Source organism: Vidua chalybeata, chromosome 8 (genome assembly GCF_026979565.1).
Source record: "Vidua chalybeata isolate OUT-0048 chromosome 8, bVidCha1 merged haplotype, whole genome shotgun sequence".
Lineage (NCBI taxonomy): Eukaryota > Metazoa > Chordata > Aves > Passeriformes > Viduidae > Vidua > Vidua chalybeata.
Window position 1 is genome coordinate 30,637,310 of NC_071537.1, and position 16,473 is coordinate 30,653,782.

Below are 16,473 nucleotides of genomic sequence, written 5' to 3' on the forward strand. Positions count from 1 at the left end.
CTGCCTTTCCAAGGTGATGGCACCTCTGTCTCCTCAGGAAATGTGGCCCCTAACCAGTCCTGGGCTCTGCAGGGCTTGAATGATCCCTGTTTTTTCCTGAAGTGTTTGTTGCAGAAGGAATGGGCACAGTCAGATTAAAGGGATGGATCTTGGATTCATGACTTTTAAAGAAACCCTCCCAGAGCCAGGTCACCTCTGGTCTTCCCTAGCTGGTGAATCTTGGGATATTCTCTGAACAGCTGGACAGATGACAGTTTCTCCTGGAGTTCCAATGGAGTTTGGTGGCCTGATGGTTGAGTCTTCAAAGACAAAAAAAAAAAAAAAAAAAAAAAAAAAAAAAAAAAAAAAGTAGACTCTGGACCCTGCCAGTAATTTCTGAGTACCTCAAAGCCACCGTGACCACAACAGATCCTGGTGCTCCTTCAGACATGTTAAAAAAGGAGGTTGGAGCAGGAGGTTGGGAACATCCCCTGCATGACTGATAACTTTCAAGAACACCTAATTCCTAATTCCCAAATGGATTTTTCAACTAGGCACTGAGCTGCTCTGCTTTGCTAGGCAGAAAATCCCATTTCTGCAGTGCTAGATGAGTATTTTTAGGATGAGACATTAGTATTTGGAGGTTGGAATTGCCCTTATTTCACACAAGACAACACAATGGAGCTCCTGCTTCATCTCTCTAAATCAACTGACACACACAATCCAAAAATCAAGAGCACAGAAGGCCTTTTCTTTCTTCTGACAAAAGCCATGTGTATTTATTTGAAACTTCTCCCTCTGAAAGGTGAAGACAGGAATTCTTGCCTTGGGATTGCATCTAAACACACCCCAATTTGTGAACGCAAATTGATCTTGGGATGTGGTTTTTCCTTCACGTGCCACTTTGCCCATCTACAACTAAAAGCTCATTACTTGGGAAATAAAAGCATTTTCCTGCCTGCTAAATTAATGCATCCTTAATTGTTTTTTGTGTCAGATTGTTAATGGTGACAGGTCATGTTTTCCAGGGAAAACCCACAAGCCTGTTAATGCTCCAGGTCATAACTCAGAACAACAATAATTTGGGAAGCACAGCTGAGCATTTTAAACAATCAGGAGCATTCCAGGGAAGAGTAATGGAAAGGTGGCAGCCAGGTCAGTCCATTCCACAGAAAGCCAAGGTGCTGGGTGAGGGCATAAGTGGTTCTGGATTAATTTTACTAGAATTAGCAGTTCCCCAAAGTCAAATGGTGTCACCATGACTGCCACCACACCACATGAATCAGTTAAATCAGCCTTGGGGCTTAGAAAAGAGAAAACTCAATTACTCTGTGCCACAGCAGTCTTGTCGAACCTCTTCTAGGTTTTTTGCTAATGACATAGAAAAACAAGCAAGAAAAAAAATCCAAAGACCTTAAAACACCCCAAAAATTCAGGTGTGTGGGACCACAGACTTTGTAAATGCAAAAATGAGCTCAAAAGACTTCCTTGATGATGATGATGATGGGGGTTTCTCTAAAGAACATCAGGAATCAAAAGGAGAGCCAATACCACGTTGTATCCTTGTACTATTCCAGTGGATTTTAGGGCAGGCACAGAGCTTTGGCCTGCCCTGGGGGCAGCTGTGGAGGAAGGAGGTCCAAGATGAAGAATCCAGGAACTGGAAAGGAAAGAGCGAGATGTCTTCTCCAGTATGAGAGGAAATGACCTGGAGTTGTGCCAGGGGATGTTTAGCTTAGATATTTAAGAAAATATCTTCACCAAAAGCATTGTGAAATACTGGAACAGCTTCTCAGGAAATGGTGGAATCCTCATCCCTGGAAGTGTTCAAGACATGTGTGGATGTGGCACTTGAGGACACGGTAGTGGTGGAGCTGGTTGATGGTTGAGTTTGATAATCTCAGATGTCTTTTCCCACTTCAAGGATTCTGTGACATTCATAACTATGGGAAAGGCATCCAGAGGAAACGCTGCTCCCCACAAGTGTGAGGCTGGGGCTGCTGAACCCACAAGCTCATGTAGGAGGTATCCTGCTGTCCTCCAAACTCCTGGAGATAGCAGAATGGGAAGAAAAATCCATTTTAATGTGTCTCCCTGGGACAAGGAAGATGCTGTCAGGGCTGGGGATACCTGAGCCTTGCTTAGCTCCATGGAGAAAAACATCCCTGGTTTTATGAGAACAAGAGAGTCATCATGTTGAGACAGAAAGCTTTCAAAGTAGTCTGGGATAAATTTCTTCCTGAAAGCATCAACAATTTCCAAGCATAGCAACCTTTCCCAGCTGAGGTATTCCAGGATTTTATACAGTATTATTTAAAAACTCATGAGCAGAAGTTTTGCCCCTTTGCTTTCATGTCATAACAGCTAAAAATCATTGATCACACAGAGTTTGGCTGGAAAATACTGTGGATATTGAAATTCTGGAGTGCTGGCCTCAATTTCTGAACCAATATCAGTGGGTGAAGCTACAGACACTGAACTTACACCGGTGAGTATGAACGACCAATACAAACATTCCCTTTTTCCCACTCTGTGAGGGCTTTTTGGGCATCTTTATGTTTGAAAGGTATGGATTAAATAACCACATTTAAATTGTCACTGCCTGAGGAATATCAGCTCCTGAGAGCCTGTGCAACTGGAACCTAACTGGGGAACCTATGACTGTTGTTCACAAAACCAAGCCACAAAAATGTACAAATGCCAACTATCCATGTTGCAACTGAGGAGGAAAGTTTTCCTGGACTGAGTTTGTGTGGTAAGGTTCTGGTAGTGAGGGGTTATAGGGATATATATAGAGGAGATGCTGGATGCTCCAGTGGTGCCAACTCCAGGGGATCCAGGATAAACCTGCTACTGACCAAGCAGAGTTGGTGGTGATGCTTCTGGGATAACTGATTTGAGAAGGAAAATTGGTATTGTGCAGTTGTAATTGTGGCTAGAGAAGAGTGGAATGAGACCAGGGGAGAGGAGCAGCTCTGCAGATACCCAGGGCAGGGCAGGAAGAGGGGCAGAGGAGCCGAGATTCCGTGGGGAAACCCATGGGGAGGCAGCTGTGCCCCTGCTTCCCATGGAGGCTGCAGAGATCCACTTGCAGCTCCTGCAGGAGCCCACACCAGAGCACGGGGATGCTGAGAGGTGGGAAGCCCATGCTGGGGCAGGGATCTATGGAGAGAGAAGCCCATGCTGGAGCAGGGATCCATGGAGAGAGAAGCCCATGCTGGGGCAGGGATCCATGGAGAGAGAAGCTCATGCTGGGGCAGGGATCCATGGAGAGAGAAGCCCATGCTGGGGCAGGGATCCATGGAGAGAGAAGCCCATGCTGGAGCAGGGATCCATGGAGAGAGAAGCTCATGCTGGAGCAGGGATCCATGGAGAGAGAAGCTCATGCTGGGGCAGGGATCCATGGAGAGAGAAGCCCATGCTGGGGCAGGGATCCATGGAGAGAGAAGCTCATGCTGGAGCAGGGATCCATGGAGAGAGAAGCCCATGCTGGAGCAGGGATCCATGGAGAGAGAAGCCCATGCTGGAGCAGGGATCCATGGAGAGAGAAGCTCATGCTGGAGCAGGGATCCATGGAGAGAGAAGCCCATGCTGGAGCAGGTCTGCTGATAGCACTCAAGACCTATGAGGGACCCCCACACTGGAGCCTCTTCCTGAAGGACTGACCCCATGGAAGTGGATCTGCACTGGAGTGGTTCATGAAGAGCTGCAGCCCATGGGATGGACTCACACTGGAGCAGCTCAGGGAGAATTGTTTCCCGTGGGATGGACCCCAGGCTGGAGCAGGGGAAGAACTTTGAATCCTCTCCCTGAGGAAGCAGCAGCAGCACAAACAACAAAATCCCCCATTCCCATCTCCCTGTGCCACTGGAGGCGAGGAGGAAGAACCCAGGAAGGAGGGAGGGTGGCGGGAAGACATTCTTAAGATTTTTCTTCCCAATTACCCTGCTCTGATTTTGTGGGTAATAAAATCAATGGATTTCCCCATGCTGTTTTGCCCATGGCAATATATGGTGAGGCATCTCTCCCTGTCCTTATCTCAACTCCTGAGTCTTTCCTTATATTTTTCTTCACTGTCCAGCTGAGGAGGGCAGGGGTAGAGCAGGATCAAGACACCATATATCATTGAAAAAAAAAGAAAAACCCCAAAAAACCCAACAAACCTACAACAATAACACCAAAAAAATACTCCACACCAGTGAAGTCTTTTTCCTTTGAATGCCTTTCAAATAAAAAAAAAAAACAAACCAAAAAACAAGCAAATACAGGAAATGAAATCCAAAAGCTGACTTTAAGTAGGTTTGACTTTAATAGCTGGTTTCATGTTGGATGGCACGGGATCAGGTTGGATATGTTACCAGCTAAAATATGTTAATGGGATTTAAATGACATTGTACCTGTCTGGGGAATTAATTTCGGGATTTAAGGCAAACTGCAACAAGGCATCTGGTGACATCACCAGTTTTCTGTAGGCACTAATGGAACTGTTCACAAAAAGCAGAGCTGGATGACAAGCAGCAAGTGAATGAGTTTGGGGAGCAGTGGTTTTGTAATTGTAGAATTTTTTTTTTTTTTCCTAGAAAGACACTGTTGCTTCCTGATAAAAACTAGTTAAAAAGCAAAATTCCTCCATGAAATGGCACTACTTGGACCAAGGATCTGTGTCCTCAGAAGGCTTTGGCACAGTACCAACCAGGAACTTTGAGTGAGTCCTGACCCTTCTCCAGGAGGAGCCTGTCAAACAGCAGGAGTACATCCAGAAGAGCTGCAAATCAAGGGAATTGTAAAGACACAAGGAAGCCTGGCAAATCAGTCACACCCACTGTTTCCTGGCATGGAAAAGGCCTGGAGATTTAATGGCTTGGTTGAGCTGCCTTGTTTCATCCATTTGTTTGTAAAATGAAAGCCAAGCAGCTTATCCAGCCTTTTCTGTAATCCTGGCAAGCCCACTCTTAACCCTTTCCAGCTGCTGGCACCAGAAGCTTTGGACAACTGAGCCCTATTGCTGGAAAATCTTAAGAAGAAAGGTGCCCCAACCCTGACAGAAAATATGAACTGCAGAAAGCAGCTACAGACAGGTAAGGGACAGTGAGAAAAACCCCAAACCAGGCACAGGGAACACGCTCAAGCTATAGAGTGTGTCCACATTTCACCCTGAGAACAATGCACACACACCTGCAGCTGCAAAATTCCAGGGCAAAAAAAATCTGGTATGAAATCATAGAGTCATGGAATCAACAAGGCTGGAAAAGATCTCCAAGATTACCAGATCTGCTCTGTGACTGATCCTCATGCCAGAGCACTGAGTGCCATGTCCAGCCCTTCCCTGGACACCTCCAGGGATGGGGGCTCCAAAGCTCCCTGGGCAGCCCCTGCCAATGGGATTGAGGGAGGTGAGGAGATGAGATAACAGGGGGTGGAGTTCTTAAAGTGGGTTTTGTTACAACCAGTAACAAGAATTTCAAGAGGTGTCCAACAGCACAGTCCAGGGACAGCTCTAAAAGAGCTCTCCATGTTTTATTTTGGGTGGCTTTTCCAGAGCTGAGCTTCAAACACCATATCACAGCTTGCATACAACTATTTTCTGCTAAGCACTGTGCCACGATTAACAGGATTTCCTTTCAAAACCCCAACTATCACCTTCAGAATGTTGGAATTAATTTGCTGGCCACTTAATCCCGGGGCAAAGCAAACGAATCTCTCTCCAGATGAAAGGAAAAGGAATGAGCTTTTCAGTCCCCTTTTTTTTTTTTTTACACCCCAGAGAGTACTTCAGGAGCATAACACAGCCTGAACCAACTTGCAAGTCTTTAATTTACATCTTCAGATTTCCCAGCTGAGAGTTTGAGATCAAAACCACTGAACTCACAGATGTGAGAGCAGTTCACTAAGAACAAACCCACAAAAATTGTAACCAGATTTTTCATGGAAAAGGTGGAGACTGTTAACAGATTAATTAGTCCATGTTGCCACTAAATTGTATAAAGGCTTCCTTGATATTTTTGGGTGTGTGTGGAAATTCTGAGTAAATCCTGAGCAGGAAGGCTAAGATGGTAAGGTGAAGAAGCTAAGAGGAGCATGAGATAGAAAAAATAAATGAGATTTTCTTCTGTCACGATGAGCACAGGTCCAAATCCCAGAATTTTCATGATCATTCTATAGCAATGTGTCAGAGATAGCTCTGTTTAAATCTCAAATCCTTCTAGAACAGCCCAGATAATGCATTCTTGTTATTTATTAATTATTACTAATGTTATTTAGATCTGCCCTTATACACAAGGTCAGATGTAGAGATTTCTCCCCCACCTGTGCTATTATTCCATGGCAGAGCTGCTGCATTCCCAGGTACGTTGCACAATCCAGCTGCAAACTTTCAGGAAAAATAATTCTGTTGCCTCTGCCTGATCAATAAACACATATCCTTAAATAGTCCACCATTTTATAATAAGAAAATTGAAAAAATCACCATTTTGTTGTATTAACCACAAGTGTGAGCAGCAGTTGCCTGGGTTGGTTGTGGGGTCAAAGATTGGTGGAAACATAGAAGACCTGGAGATAGCTCCTAACCAAAAATTATTATTTTTGTAAGAGAAGTGGGAGTTTTCTGGAGAGCTGGACAGTCAGTTGTGAAAAATGGCTGGCTAAAGTACTAATCACTAAAACAACTTTCACATCTGGGAGAAGGGAAGAAGAGGAGCAGGTACTGAATAGCACAAAGAAGAAACAGAAGGTGAACATCTGTGAAGACACAAACCCTTGGCTGTTAAAGAATAACACAAAGCAGCAACATCCCTTTGTCCATGATCAAAGGCAGTGACACACAGGCTTCACCCGCACCAACCAAAGGAAAACTGTCCCAGATTTCAGAGAGGTTTGGTCTATGGAAAACACACAGTCAGACCACGTGGAGGTGGCCAGGGCTGTCCAGCCCTCCAGTGATGCCTCAGGTTTAGGTTTTCTGTGTTTCAGATTCTGTGCTGCTTTAGTGTGCAGTTCTGAGCTTCATATTAGGGGATGGTGAGCTCTCTTTACAGAGTAGGGAGACAAAACAATTCCTTCTCCAGCTGGGGACCAAGGACAAATGATCCAAATCTCAGGCCCAAGCACATAAACAATGTGGACTAAAGAGAGAAAAACAAGCAGGATGGGACTGCATGGGCTAAAGGTGTAATTGGAGAATTAACTCCAATATGCAAATGGAGCAGAACTTCTAAAAGTGAGAGGGCCCGTGAGCAGTCGTGCATTTTGTGACCATTTTGGTTCATCTTGGGTGCAGCCCTGGCTGGGCTCTTGTGCTGCCCAAGGCGGATTCACTGAGGATATCCTTGTAATAAATCCCTGCTTTATTCTTTAACTCTGTCTGGCCTCTGTTCTAGGGCAGCCTTCTCAAGGCCCCAGCAGGACACTCACCCCGTCGGGTCTGCCGTCCGAGGCCGTGACGATGAGGATGTAGCGGTCAGTGCTCTCTCTGTCCAGGGGCTTTCCCAAGGCCAGCAGGCCAGAGCTGGGAATGAAACAAGACCAGGACACATTAGCAGGGCACCTGGGAGAGGTCTGTGAGCTCCACCACCTTCCTGGCACCAAGGCTCCTCTTTGTAGGAGCTTTTAGGCTTTCTGTGGGTGAAAGCCAAGAAAAGCCATGAGCCAATTCCTAATGCTCTCCACTTGGATACAGGAATAATCCTGGATTAAAACATCAACCTGTCTCAGGAGGTTTGGGTATTTAGGTTCACAATATTTCCCTCACACCAAATTAGAATTATTTTGCACCAGAAATTAATAAACCTCAGGTTACTTCTGTCCCATCATTTATTGTGGGAAGTCAGCTCACCAACTTCCCTTCCTCTGCAAGGAAAAGGATACTTTGGATTGCAAATAATAATTAATAGCTAGTAATAGGTAAAATAAAGGGTGGTGGTGCTTACATTTCATAACAAACCCTCTCTTTCTCACTCTATTTAAGTTGGAATTCAATTTAAGGAAAATACAGTTCTTAAACAATGCTCAAAAGGCTTTTTGCTACAGGCTAAACCATAACAAGTCAGGAAATTAAAGCAAAAGTTGTCCCTGCCATTAGTCAGGAGCTGACAGGTAAAAGGGTTTTAATTAATCCCTGGCCACTCTTTTAAATGGAATCTTTCCACCTCAGTGAGTTTCCCCTACCTAAAGTGTTTAAAATAAATAAACAGTGGCCAGTGACAAAGCCCAGAGTGGAATTTGACTCACAGAGCTCTCATTAATGGCTGACAGCCCCTCGAACGAGCAGCTGAAGGTGTCTGAGCACAACCCTTTTCTCTCAGCTCCTCCATTCCCTGGGCTGACAAGTTCCAAGTCTGTTTTCCAAGGGTTTCCCACTTACCTCTGAGAGAGATTAAAAACTTGTTGAGGATCTCCATTCTGAATAAGGTATTTGATGGGGTCGCCCTCTCTATCAAAAGCCTTTAGGGAAGGAAAAAAGAGGATAAAATTCAGTCAGTAGCAAATATTTCTTCTCTTCCCTTCTATGCAGAAACTGGGGAATTAAGTTTTAGGAAAGCTTCTCACAGGGATGACACCAATCCCTATTTCTAAGGCAACTCTGGTTATTGATGGGCTACTCAAGATAAAGCTGGAGCACATCAGAATTCCTATGCTGCACAGAAATTACAATATCCTGAATGCAGGATAATAATTACTATTAATTATTAGTAATTATCTAATTATCAAATTACATCTACATCCAGCAGCATGAGTACGAAATTCAGTCTTTAGTTATTTACTTCTATTTTTCTGCAGCTCCACACTGATTAGACTGAACTTTCAGTTTCCTTTCTTTTCATTCTTAATTTCCACTTATTATGAAGATCTCGCTTTCTGTTATCTTATTAGAATCCCAGATTTTGGCTGATGCTTCAGTGAGTTCTAACTGCAGCACTCACACTCCAAAATAATTTGCTTCTTGGAGTGGGGGGTGAAGATCAGGGTAAGACCTTTAAGAACAGACATTAACAGCACCAAAATGAGGATATTCTACCTATTAGGTGAAAAAAAAAATCTTTAAAAAGTTGAATAAACTACTTTTGACGTCTCTCCTGGTGACACCTGAGGCCTTTCCTTCTGGTCTAGAAGAGAAGAGGCCAACCCTCCCCTTGCTCCTGTCAAATTGTTTCTGTGGACCACAATCAAAGGCTGCGTAGCTTTGAGCTGACCACCTAAAAAGCAATTTCTGAGATAAAAAGCCAAGAAAAATAACAAAAAACCCAACTCAAATGTCCCCCAAAATTAAGAGCAGAAGCACAAACCATTTAAATGTGCAGGCAGAGCAGGGAATGCAGTACCAAAACAACTTGGTTTAGCCAAATAAAAAAAAGGGGCTAAGACAGCTGGAAAGGATCAGCACAAAAAGCAAGAAAAACTGGATGGAGACACAGTCAGAAGTCAAGGCTAAACTGGAATAGAAACAGGAGAGAACACAAAGGATAACAAATGTTTAAGTTACAGAAGGAACCTGAGGAGTGGTTTGAAAAACAGAAGGGATGATGTTGAGAAGGTCAGAGAGGTAAAACTTCCCCCATTCCAGCTCCAAACTAAATTAACTGGGGGAAAACTTCAGCTGAGAGCTGGGCAAGAGTCAGGCAGAGAAGATGTTCATAAACAGAGCATCTTTGAATCAGCTGCTGAAATTCAAGCCTAGTGAAGTCCATCTTGATGTGTAGAAGGGCTGGAGCAATCTCAAAGCCATCAGAGATTTTTTTTTTCTTGGGTACTCCCGGAGAACAAAAATGCTGGAGTGCAAACCCAAGGTCTATCCTTCATGGAGGAATGAGCCAGGAAATCAGGCACCAGGCAGGTGGAGGCCAATTCCCAGAAACCCAAAAATATCCAAATAATTTTAAGTTCCCTGCAATGCCAATATGCAGATGGAGGACACAGAACTGAATTTCTCTAGCACAATAGGATGCTGAAGCAATTTAATCTGATTTTCCAACAGGACAACAAGTCTCCTGAACAGGGCAGAAACTGTGGCTCAAAAAAACAGCTGAGCCATGGTGAAGGCTTTTCCTACTGCTTGTTGGGACATTTTCCCAAAGGAGTTCCAACAACAGCGTCCAAGTGGAGGGTGGGATTAAGCAAGAATTAAACCCATGATCAAAGTGAAGGCCAGGCAGTAGTGGGCAGTGCTGGTACTGACTCAGTTCTGCTCAGGTGTGTACAGCTCTCCCAGCACTGATCAATATTCCCATCCACAACATCGATGACAGACTGGGAAAATTGTTTATAAATCCCATGGGTGGCACTGAGTGACAGGAGGTGTGGGTGGAATTTGGATCTCCTTGGCCTGAGGATATGAATAGTCAGGATCTGAGCCAAGAACACAAAATGCCGCAAGCACTGGAGGTAGACAATGGGAGGAGCTGGCACCTCTGAGGGCTCTCCTTGATCTTGAATCACCAGAATACCATGGTTGCTCATGTCTTTAGCCCTTTGTCCTCCTTTTACCTTCCCTGCAGGGCATCCTGCCCTCCTTTCACATTAAGTTGTCTCAGGGGTATCATTATTGTCTGCATTCTCTCATAGCAAGTCAGGGGGCTCTCAGGAAGCTACAAAATCAAAGACTGGCCGTTGTTGATTTAATTTTCTCCTTATCCCCACAGAAAATATGTTTTTAAAAAAGGGGGAAAGCTGCTTTTAAAAACTCCTGCTTTTAATCATTGTTTTATAAACTCCTGCTTTCTTAAAATGCAAAGAACACAAAGTTCTTGTGCACAGAAGAAAACCACTGAAGGCAAGGGAGAAGAGCAATCTATTCCTGATTTTTTCCAGATCAATGGCATAGAGTGATTTCATAAATTGCACACAACAATTCCATGTTGCCTCCTTGTTCAGCACAGAACTGGACCCTGCTAACAGCCCTATTTGTTCTGCAGGCTCCCAGAAAAATGACAGCATTTGCATATTTTAATTAATAATGGCTGGCAGAACATGAAGCCATAAACGCCTCCCAGGCATGCAATAAACTCTGAGGTTTATTTACAAATTAATGCAGTGGAGATCATTTAATATTGCATTAATCTCAAATGTTGTTAATTAAAACACCAGTCAAGACCAGCCGGGTGCATTAGAAAATAAATAAGGGGATAAGAAAGAAATAAAGCCCTCCATCATCAGCATAAGAAATTTTAATGGACAAGAAAAAAGTGAATTTTATTTTTCCAAAGTCTAAAGGCAAATTTAAAGCAGCTACATTTGCATTATTTCTGACCCTAATGTTTTGTAGATCTTCAGATTTGATAATTTGGGAATACTTGAAAAGCTTTGCAGGCTCTCTCCAGGATTTTGTAACTCTCCTGCTGTATGCAGAACTACCAAATTATTACTAAGAGAGAACCATAAAAGCATAATTTCTAAACCTGCACCAGCCCAAACACTGATTGGATTGATAAGACTCAGGAAAATAAACATCAGTGTGAAAATTTACAGATGAAAAAACACTTGTGCAGTATTTGAGGCCTGGTGATATTCCACGTCAATGATGGAACACAGGCAAAAAAAACCAAACCAAGGTGCCTATTTGTGAACTTTGTGTCACCTGGAAAAGGCAGCACAGGATTTCAGAAGCTTAAATACTCTGTTTATGAATGGTTAAAATGTCCTGGTGGATTTTACACAGGAGGGAATAAAGGAAAAAGAAAAGAGAAATATGCTGCACACAAAAGTCCTTTAATACAGATGAAGGTTTTAATCCAGGACGAGGGAGGTGGACTTGGAATTGGGTTGGGAGGGATCCTTCAAGCCCATCCAGTGCCACCTCTGCCATGGGCAGGGACACCTTCCACTGCCCCAGGCTGCTCCAAGCCCTGTCCAACCTGGCCTTGGGCACTGCCAGGGATCCAGGGGCAGCCCCAGCTGCTCTGGGTACCCTGTGCCAGGGCCTGCCCAGCCTCCCAGGGAGCAATTCCTTCCCAGAATCCCATCCATCCCTGCCCTCTGGCAGTGGGAGTCTATTCCCTCTGTCCTGGCCCTCCAGACCCTTGTAAAAAGTTCCTTTCTATCTCCCACATTTCAGGTTGAGGACTACCAGACCTACAAGAGATACAGTGCTGGACTAATCACCAAAGCTACAGCTAAGGATATTTGGGATTTAATAATCAAGTATTTTTCATAAAATGCAGGATCACCAAGGCTGGAAAATGCCTCCCAGCCCATGGAGTCCCAGCTGTGCCCAGTGCCCACCTTGTCCCCAGCCCAGAGCACTGAGTGCCACCTCCAGCCCTTCCTGGGACACCTCCAGGGATGGGCACTCCAAAGCTCCCTGGGCAGCCCCTGCCAAGGCCTGAGCACCCTTTGCATGCAGAAATTCCTGCTGCTGTCCAAGCTGAGCCTCCCCTGGCACAGCTTGAGGCCGTTTCCCCTTGGCCTGTCCCTGTTCCCTGGCAGCAGAGCCCGACCCCCCCTGGCTGTCCCCTCCTGGCAGGAGTTGTGCAGAGCCACAAGGTCCCCCCTGAGCCTCCTTTTCTCCAGGCTGAGCCCCTTTCCAGCTCCCTCAGCCGCTCCTGGGGCTCCAGCCCCTTCCCCAGCTCCGTTCCCTTCCCTGGCCACGCTCCAGCCCCTCCAGGGCTCTCTGGCTGGGAGGGCCCAGAACTGGACACAGCCCTCGGGGTCCCTCAGCAGGGCCAGCCCAGAATGGGCTGCCTGAGGTTTAGTGAAACATTAAAGCAGATTATTCCATTGGAGATTCACTTTCCAACCACATTTAAATCCCATCAAATCCCTCAATTCTAAAGCCTGCCAAGAGGTTTTTTCTGCCTCCAAAGATCCCTCAGGCCCTCAGCCAGAGATTTCAGCACCTGCTAAGGAAACACAAATGTTTCTGTTTCTCAGCATGTTCCTGGCTCCTGCTACTCTTTGGGGCTTCCTACCCCAAGTGTCTCTCACCAGCGAGGAGAAGGCTCCTGAACAACCTGTCCCTTCCACTCCTCATTTCCTGCAGGTACCACAGATGTGCCAGGAGTTAATTGGCAGCACTGAGCTAAATTAGTCATCCTCCCTCAGCACAGGTGAGTGTATGAACTTAACCAGCCAGAATAATCCCAGTCTTTCAGCAGGAAACCGTTTGAGCAGGAGCTTTCCCATCCACCTGCTCCAGTGAGTTAATTAGAGCTCCTTTATTTCACTACTGCTAAACACAGCATTAAGTAAGTTTCTCACCCCTCAAAAAAGCACCTCAATAAAGAGTTCCCATTTATCTCCTGATTTTGGACAGCTGTTTTTTTTGGGCAGAATGCAATGCAGTAGATAAGGAGCAGTAAATAAGTGAGGAAATAACTGATTTTTTTAATTATTAATGCAACAAGAGGAGGTCTGGTTCTGCTGCATGAGATGAGGGATGTTCCTGCTCCTGGACCTGGCCAAAAGCTGTTGCATGATCCCTGATCCCATGGCACAAGGTCTGTGGGACTGGCAGCACTGGGATCTCTGCTCTCTCTCAGCCTGTTGTTACACACAACAAGGGGTAGAAATATCTTCAGGCATTTTTCAAAAACGACAGGGTAGGGAAGGCAAATTGCCAGAAATCTTGCTGAAATTCCCCATGAATGAGGTGCTGAAGCTCCTCTGATCTGCTGGCAAATACAGAGAGAGATTCTAACACAATAAATCAGAGTCCTTTCAAGTTCCCAGTCACTCACAGAATTTTTTTCAAATATAATTATCACAGAATCCCAGAATGGAAGGGACTTTGAAGATCAGTTCATTCCAGCCCTTGCCATGGGCAGGAACACTGTCCCAGGCTGCTTCAAGCCCCATCCAGCCTGGCCTTGGACACTTCCAGGGAGCCATGGGCAGCCACAGCTTCTCTGGGCAGTGCCATTTGCAGCCTACAGCATCTTTTACAATATTTAAATCAAAAAAGAAGTAACAGAAATAGCCAAGTGAGCCCTTTTTCTCTGCAGTCCGTGTAAAGAGGGCTGCTGATCAAAATGGAACAATTTTCAAATCCCTTTGAACTGCCGCTTTTTTTCCCCTGGATGAAAGGACTGGTTTGTGCATGGCATGGACACAGAGGGCAGGAAGGTGGGGAAGGTTTCAGCACCCTCAGGGCATGCCAGAGAAGCCTGGGTACCTGCAGGTTTAGCAGAACAGCGCCGATCCGCATGGCCTCGCTGACTTCCAGGCTGTACATCAGCTGCGGGAAGCGCGGAGGGCTCTGGTTGTTGGGAGGCAGCACCTCGATGTAAACAGTGGTGATGGAGCTCCTGCAGTGCAAAGGGGGAAAAGCCAGTCAAAACCAGTCAGAATCAATAAATCCAATCCACAAGGCAACCCACAATGGCTGCTTTACACTCTGTGCGTTCTCAAGCTCTAACAGCCTCCCTTTGCTCCTCAGAAAGCTTCAGGATATATTTTTCCTTCTGGATCAAAAGGAAAGCAGGCTGCCACATGAACAGGAAGAAAAGCTCAGTAATTTCCCCCAAAGCAGCCCAAAGTGGTGTACTTTCAAAAACAGAGCAGTAAGATATCAGTGCACACTCCACAAACAAACAGCTCCCGATGCGCTGTGTCCTCTGCGGGAGCAGCTCAAATGCCAGGCTGGGAACTGCTCCTGCCACACACAACAGCCACCCCTGGAGCATCCCTGCTGGCAGCCAGCTGGCTTCCTTTGCTTGGAAAAGAGGGAGCAGAGAATGCTGGCAGAGAGGGAAATGCTGGGAGAAGAGAAGCACACAGCTCTGCTGCGATGCTGTGGGTCAGTAATCCCCACTTCAGAGCAATAAATCCCTTTTCAGAGCAGTGGCAGTGCAGGAGGCTACAAACCCCTGGCAAACCCTTCAGCTGCACTGAATCCTTGTCCCAGACAGACTGCAAACAGCATTCCAGGTGGAATACTGAAGGTTCTTTGGGACACTGACACTGAAGACCCTGCACAAACCATCCTGATATCCACTTGATATCCAACAGCCTCAACTTGAGAAAAGGAGCCAGGAGTCCCCCTGGAGATGGGGGATTAAAAAACTGACTTCAAGGGATCTTCCTCTTGCCTCTCTGCTCCATAATCCCACCTGCCTCCCCTCCTGGATGTCAGCACAGCATCCCCACCCCAGAACAAACCCCTGAGAAGAGCAAGTGCTGTGCTGGAGGTGTAGCTTTTCCCCTCATAAATTCTTGGAAAAAGTTGATAAATCTCAGGTTTTAGAGCTGCAAGAATGAAAACAAAGGGATTTGACCCAGTTTTTTTGGAGGTGGGGCAGGAAGAGGGAGAGAGAAGAAAATCATGAACACAAAGAGCTGCTTCTTGCAGGGCTAGCAAACTCCAGAGCTGTTTTAGAGGGTCCTGCCCAAAATTACCACAGATTTATTGTTGAAACAGCTGCTGTATTAACTGAGAGAACTCATTTAACATAAAAACAACACATTACTGATCAATATTTTTAATTAGCTGCCCAAAGCTGTGGCTCAGCAGAGTCACCACTGTGCTGCTGGTGTTTCCCACTGCCCTTTCCCAGCAGGTTTTGGAGCTCTGGGTCACTGACAGAGCTGGGCAGAGCCAGGGCTGAGAGGAACGTGTTGGAGACTGTCACACACCCTCTGGCCATGCTCCAGGATAAGAAACTGCTGTCCAGAAGGATAAATCACACCCCCAGGGAAGGGACTCTGCCCCTCAGGGCACATCCACACACACAGTGACAGGATTCAGTGCCAGGACACAGGGAATGGCTTCCCACTGCCAGAGGGCAGGGATGGATAGGATATTGGGAAGGAATTGTTCCTTGGGAGGGTGTGTGGAGACCTCACAGCTCCTTCCAGGGCATGAACGGGCCACAGGGAAACTGGAGAGGGACCCTGCAACAGGAACTGGAGTGACAGGACACAGGGAATGGGCTCAAACTGCCAGAGGGCAGGGATGGATGAGATATTGGGAAGGAATTGTTCCCTGGGAGGGTGGGCAGGCCCTGGCACAGGGTGCCCAGAGCAGCTGGGGCTGCCCCTGGATGCCTGGAAGTGCCCAAGGCCAGGCTGGATGGGGCTTGGAGCAGCCTGGGGCAGTGGAAGGTGTCCCTGCCCATGGCACTGGATGGGCTTTAAGGTCTCACCCAGCCCAAACCATTCTGTGACTCTGGGAATAGGAAGCAAATTGTCTTTAAATATTTAAGGCAAAATCACAGGAATAAAGTACTAATATTCTGCAATGTAAAAGCACTCTAATATTAAATGGCTTTTTTTGCAATTCCAATCCATTTTTTTATTAACACCTTGCATTTTTCCCACGTGTCTTTTGTGTAGGTTATAGCCCAGTTAAGGAGTTGGCAAATTTTCCTTTGGCATGGGAAGGGGAAGGAGATGGAGCTGAGCCAAGCACTGCAGCTGGTGTTTGCAGGTGAATACACAGAGACCAGTACAGCATTTGGGAACTGCAGAGAGCTCCCAAAATCACTCCAGCATGGAAAAACAGCTTTTGTGCCCCACCAGCTGATTGAAAGTCAACTGCACCTCCATCTCTGCTTAAATTACCTCCAC

At 45.9% G+C, this 16,473-nt stretch overlaps 1 protein-coding gene across 18 annotated transcripts in view; it reads right to left on the reverse strand.

Annotated features, from left to right (window-relative positions):
- The window catches only part of PCDH15 (protocadherin related 15), a 332,931-nt gene that overhangs the window by 116,409 nt on the left and 200,049 nt on the right, over positions 1-16,473 (reverse strand). For all 18 annotated transcript variants that reach the window (XM_053948646.1, XM_053948647.1, XM_053948649.1 and 15 more), the window contains 3 exons: positions 14,081-14,213; positions 8,339-8,418; positions 7,390-7,483 (listed from right to left, as the gene is read on the reverse strand). In XM_053948646.1, the coding sequence (XP_053804621.1) occupies positions 7,390-7,483; positions 8,339-8,418; positions 14,081-14,213 (307 nt within the window). The remainder of the gene's footprint in view (positions 1-7,389; positions 7,484-8,338; positions 8,419-14,080; positions 14,214-16,473) is intronic.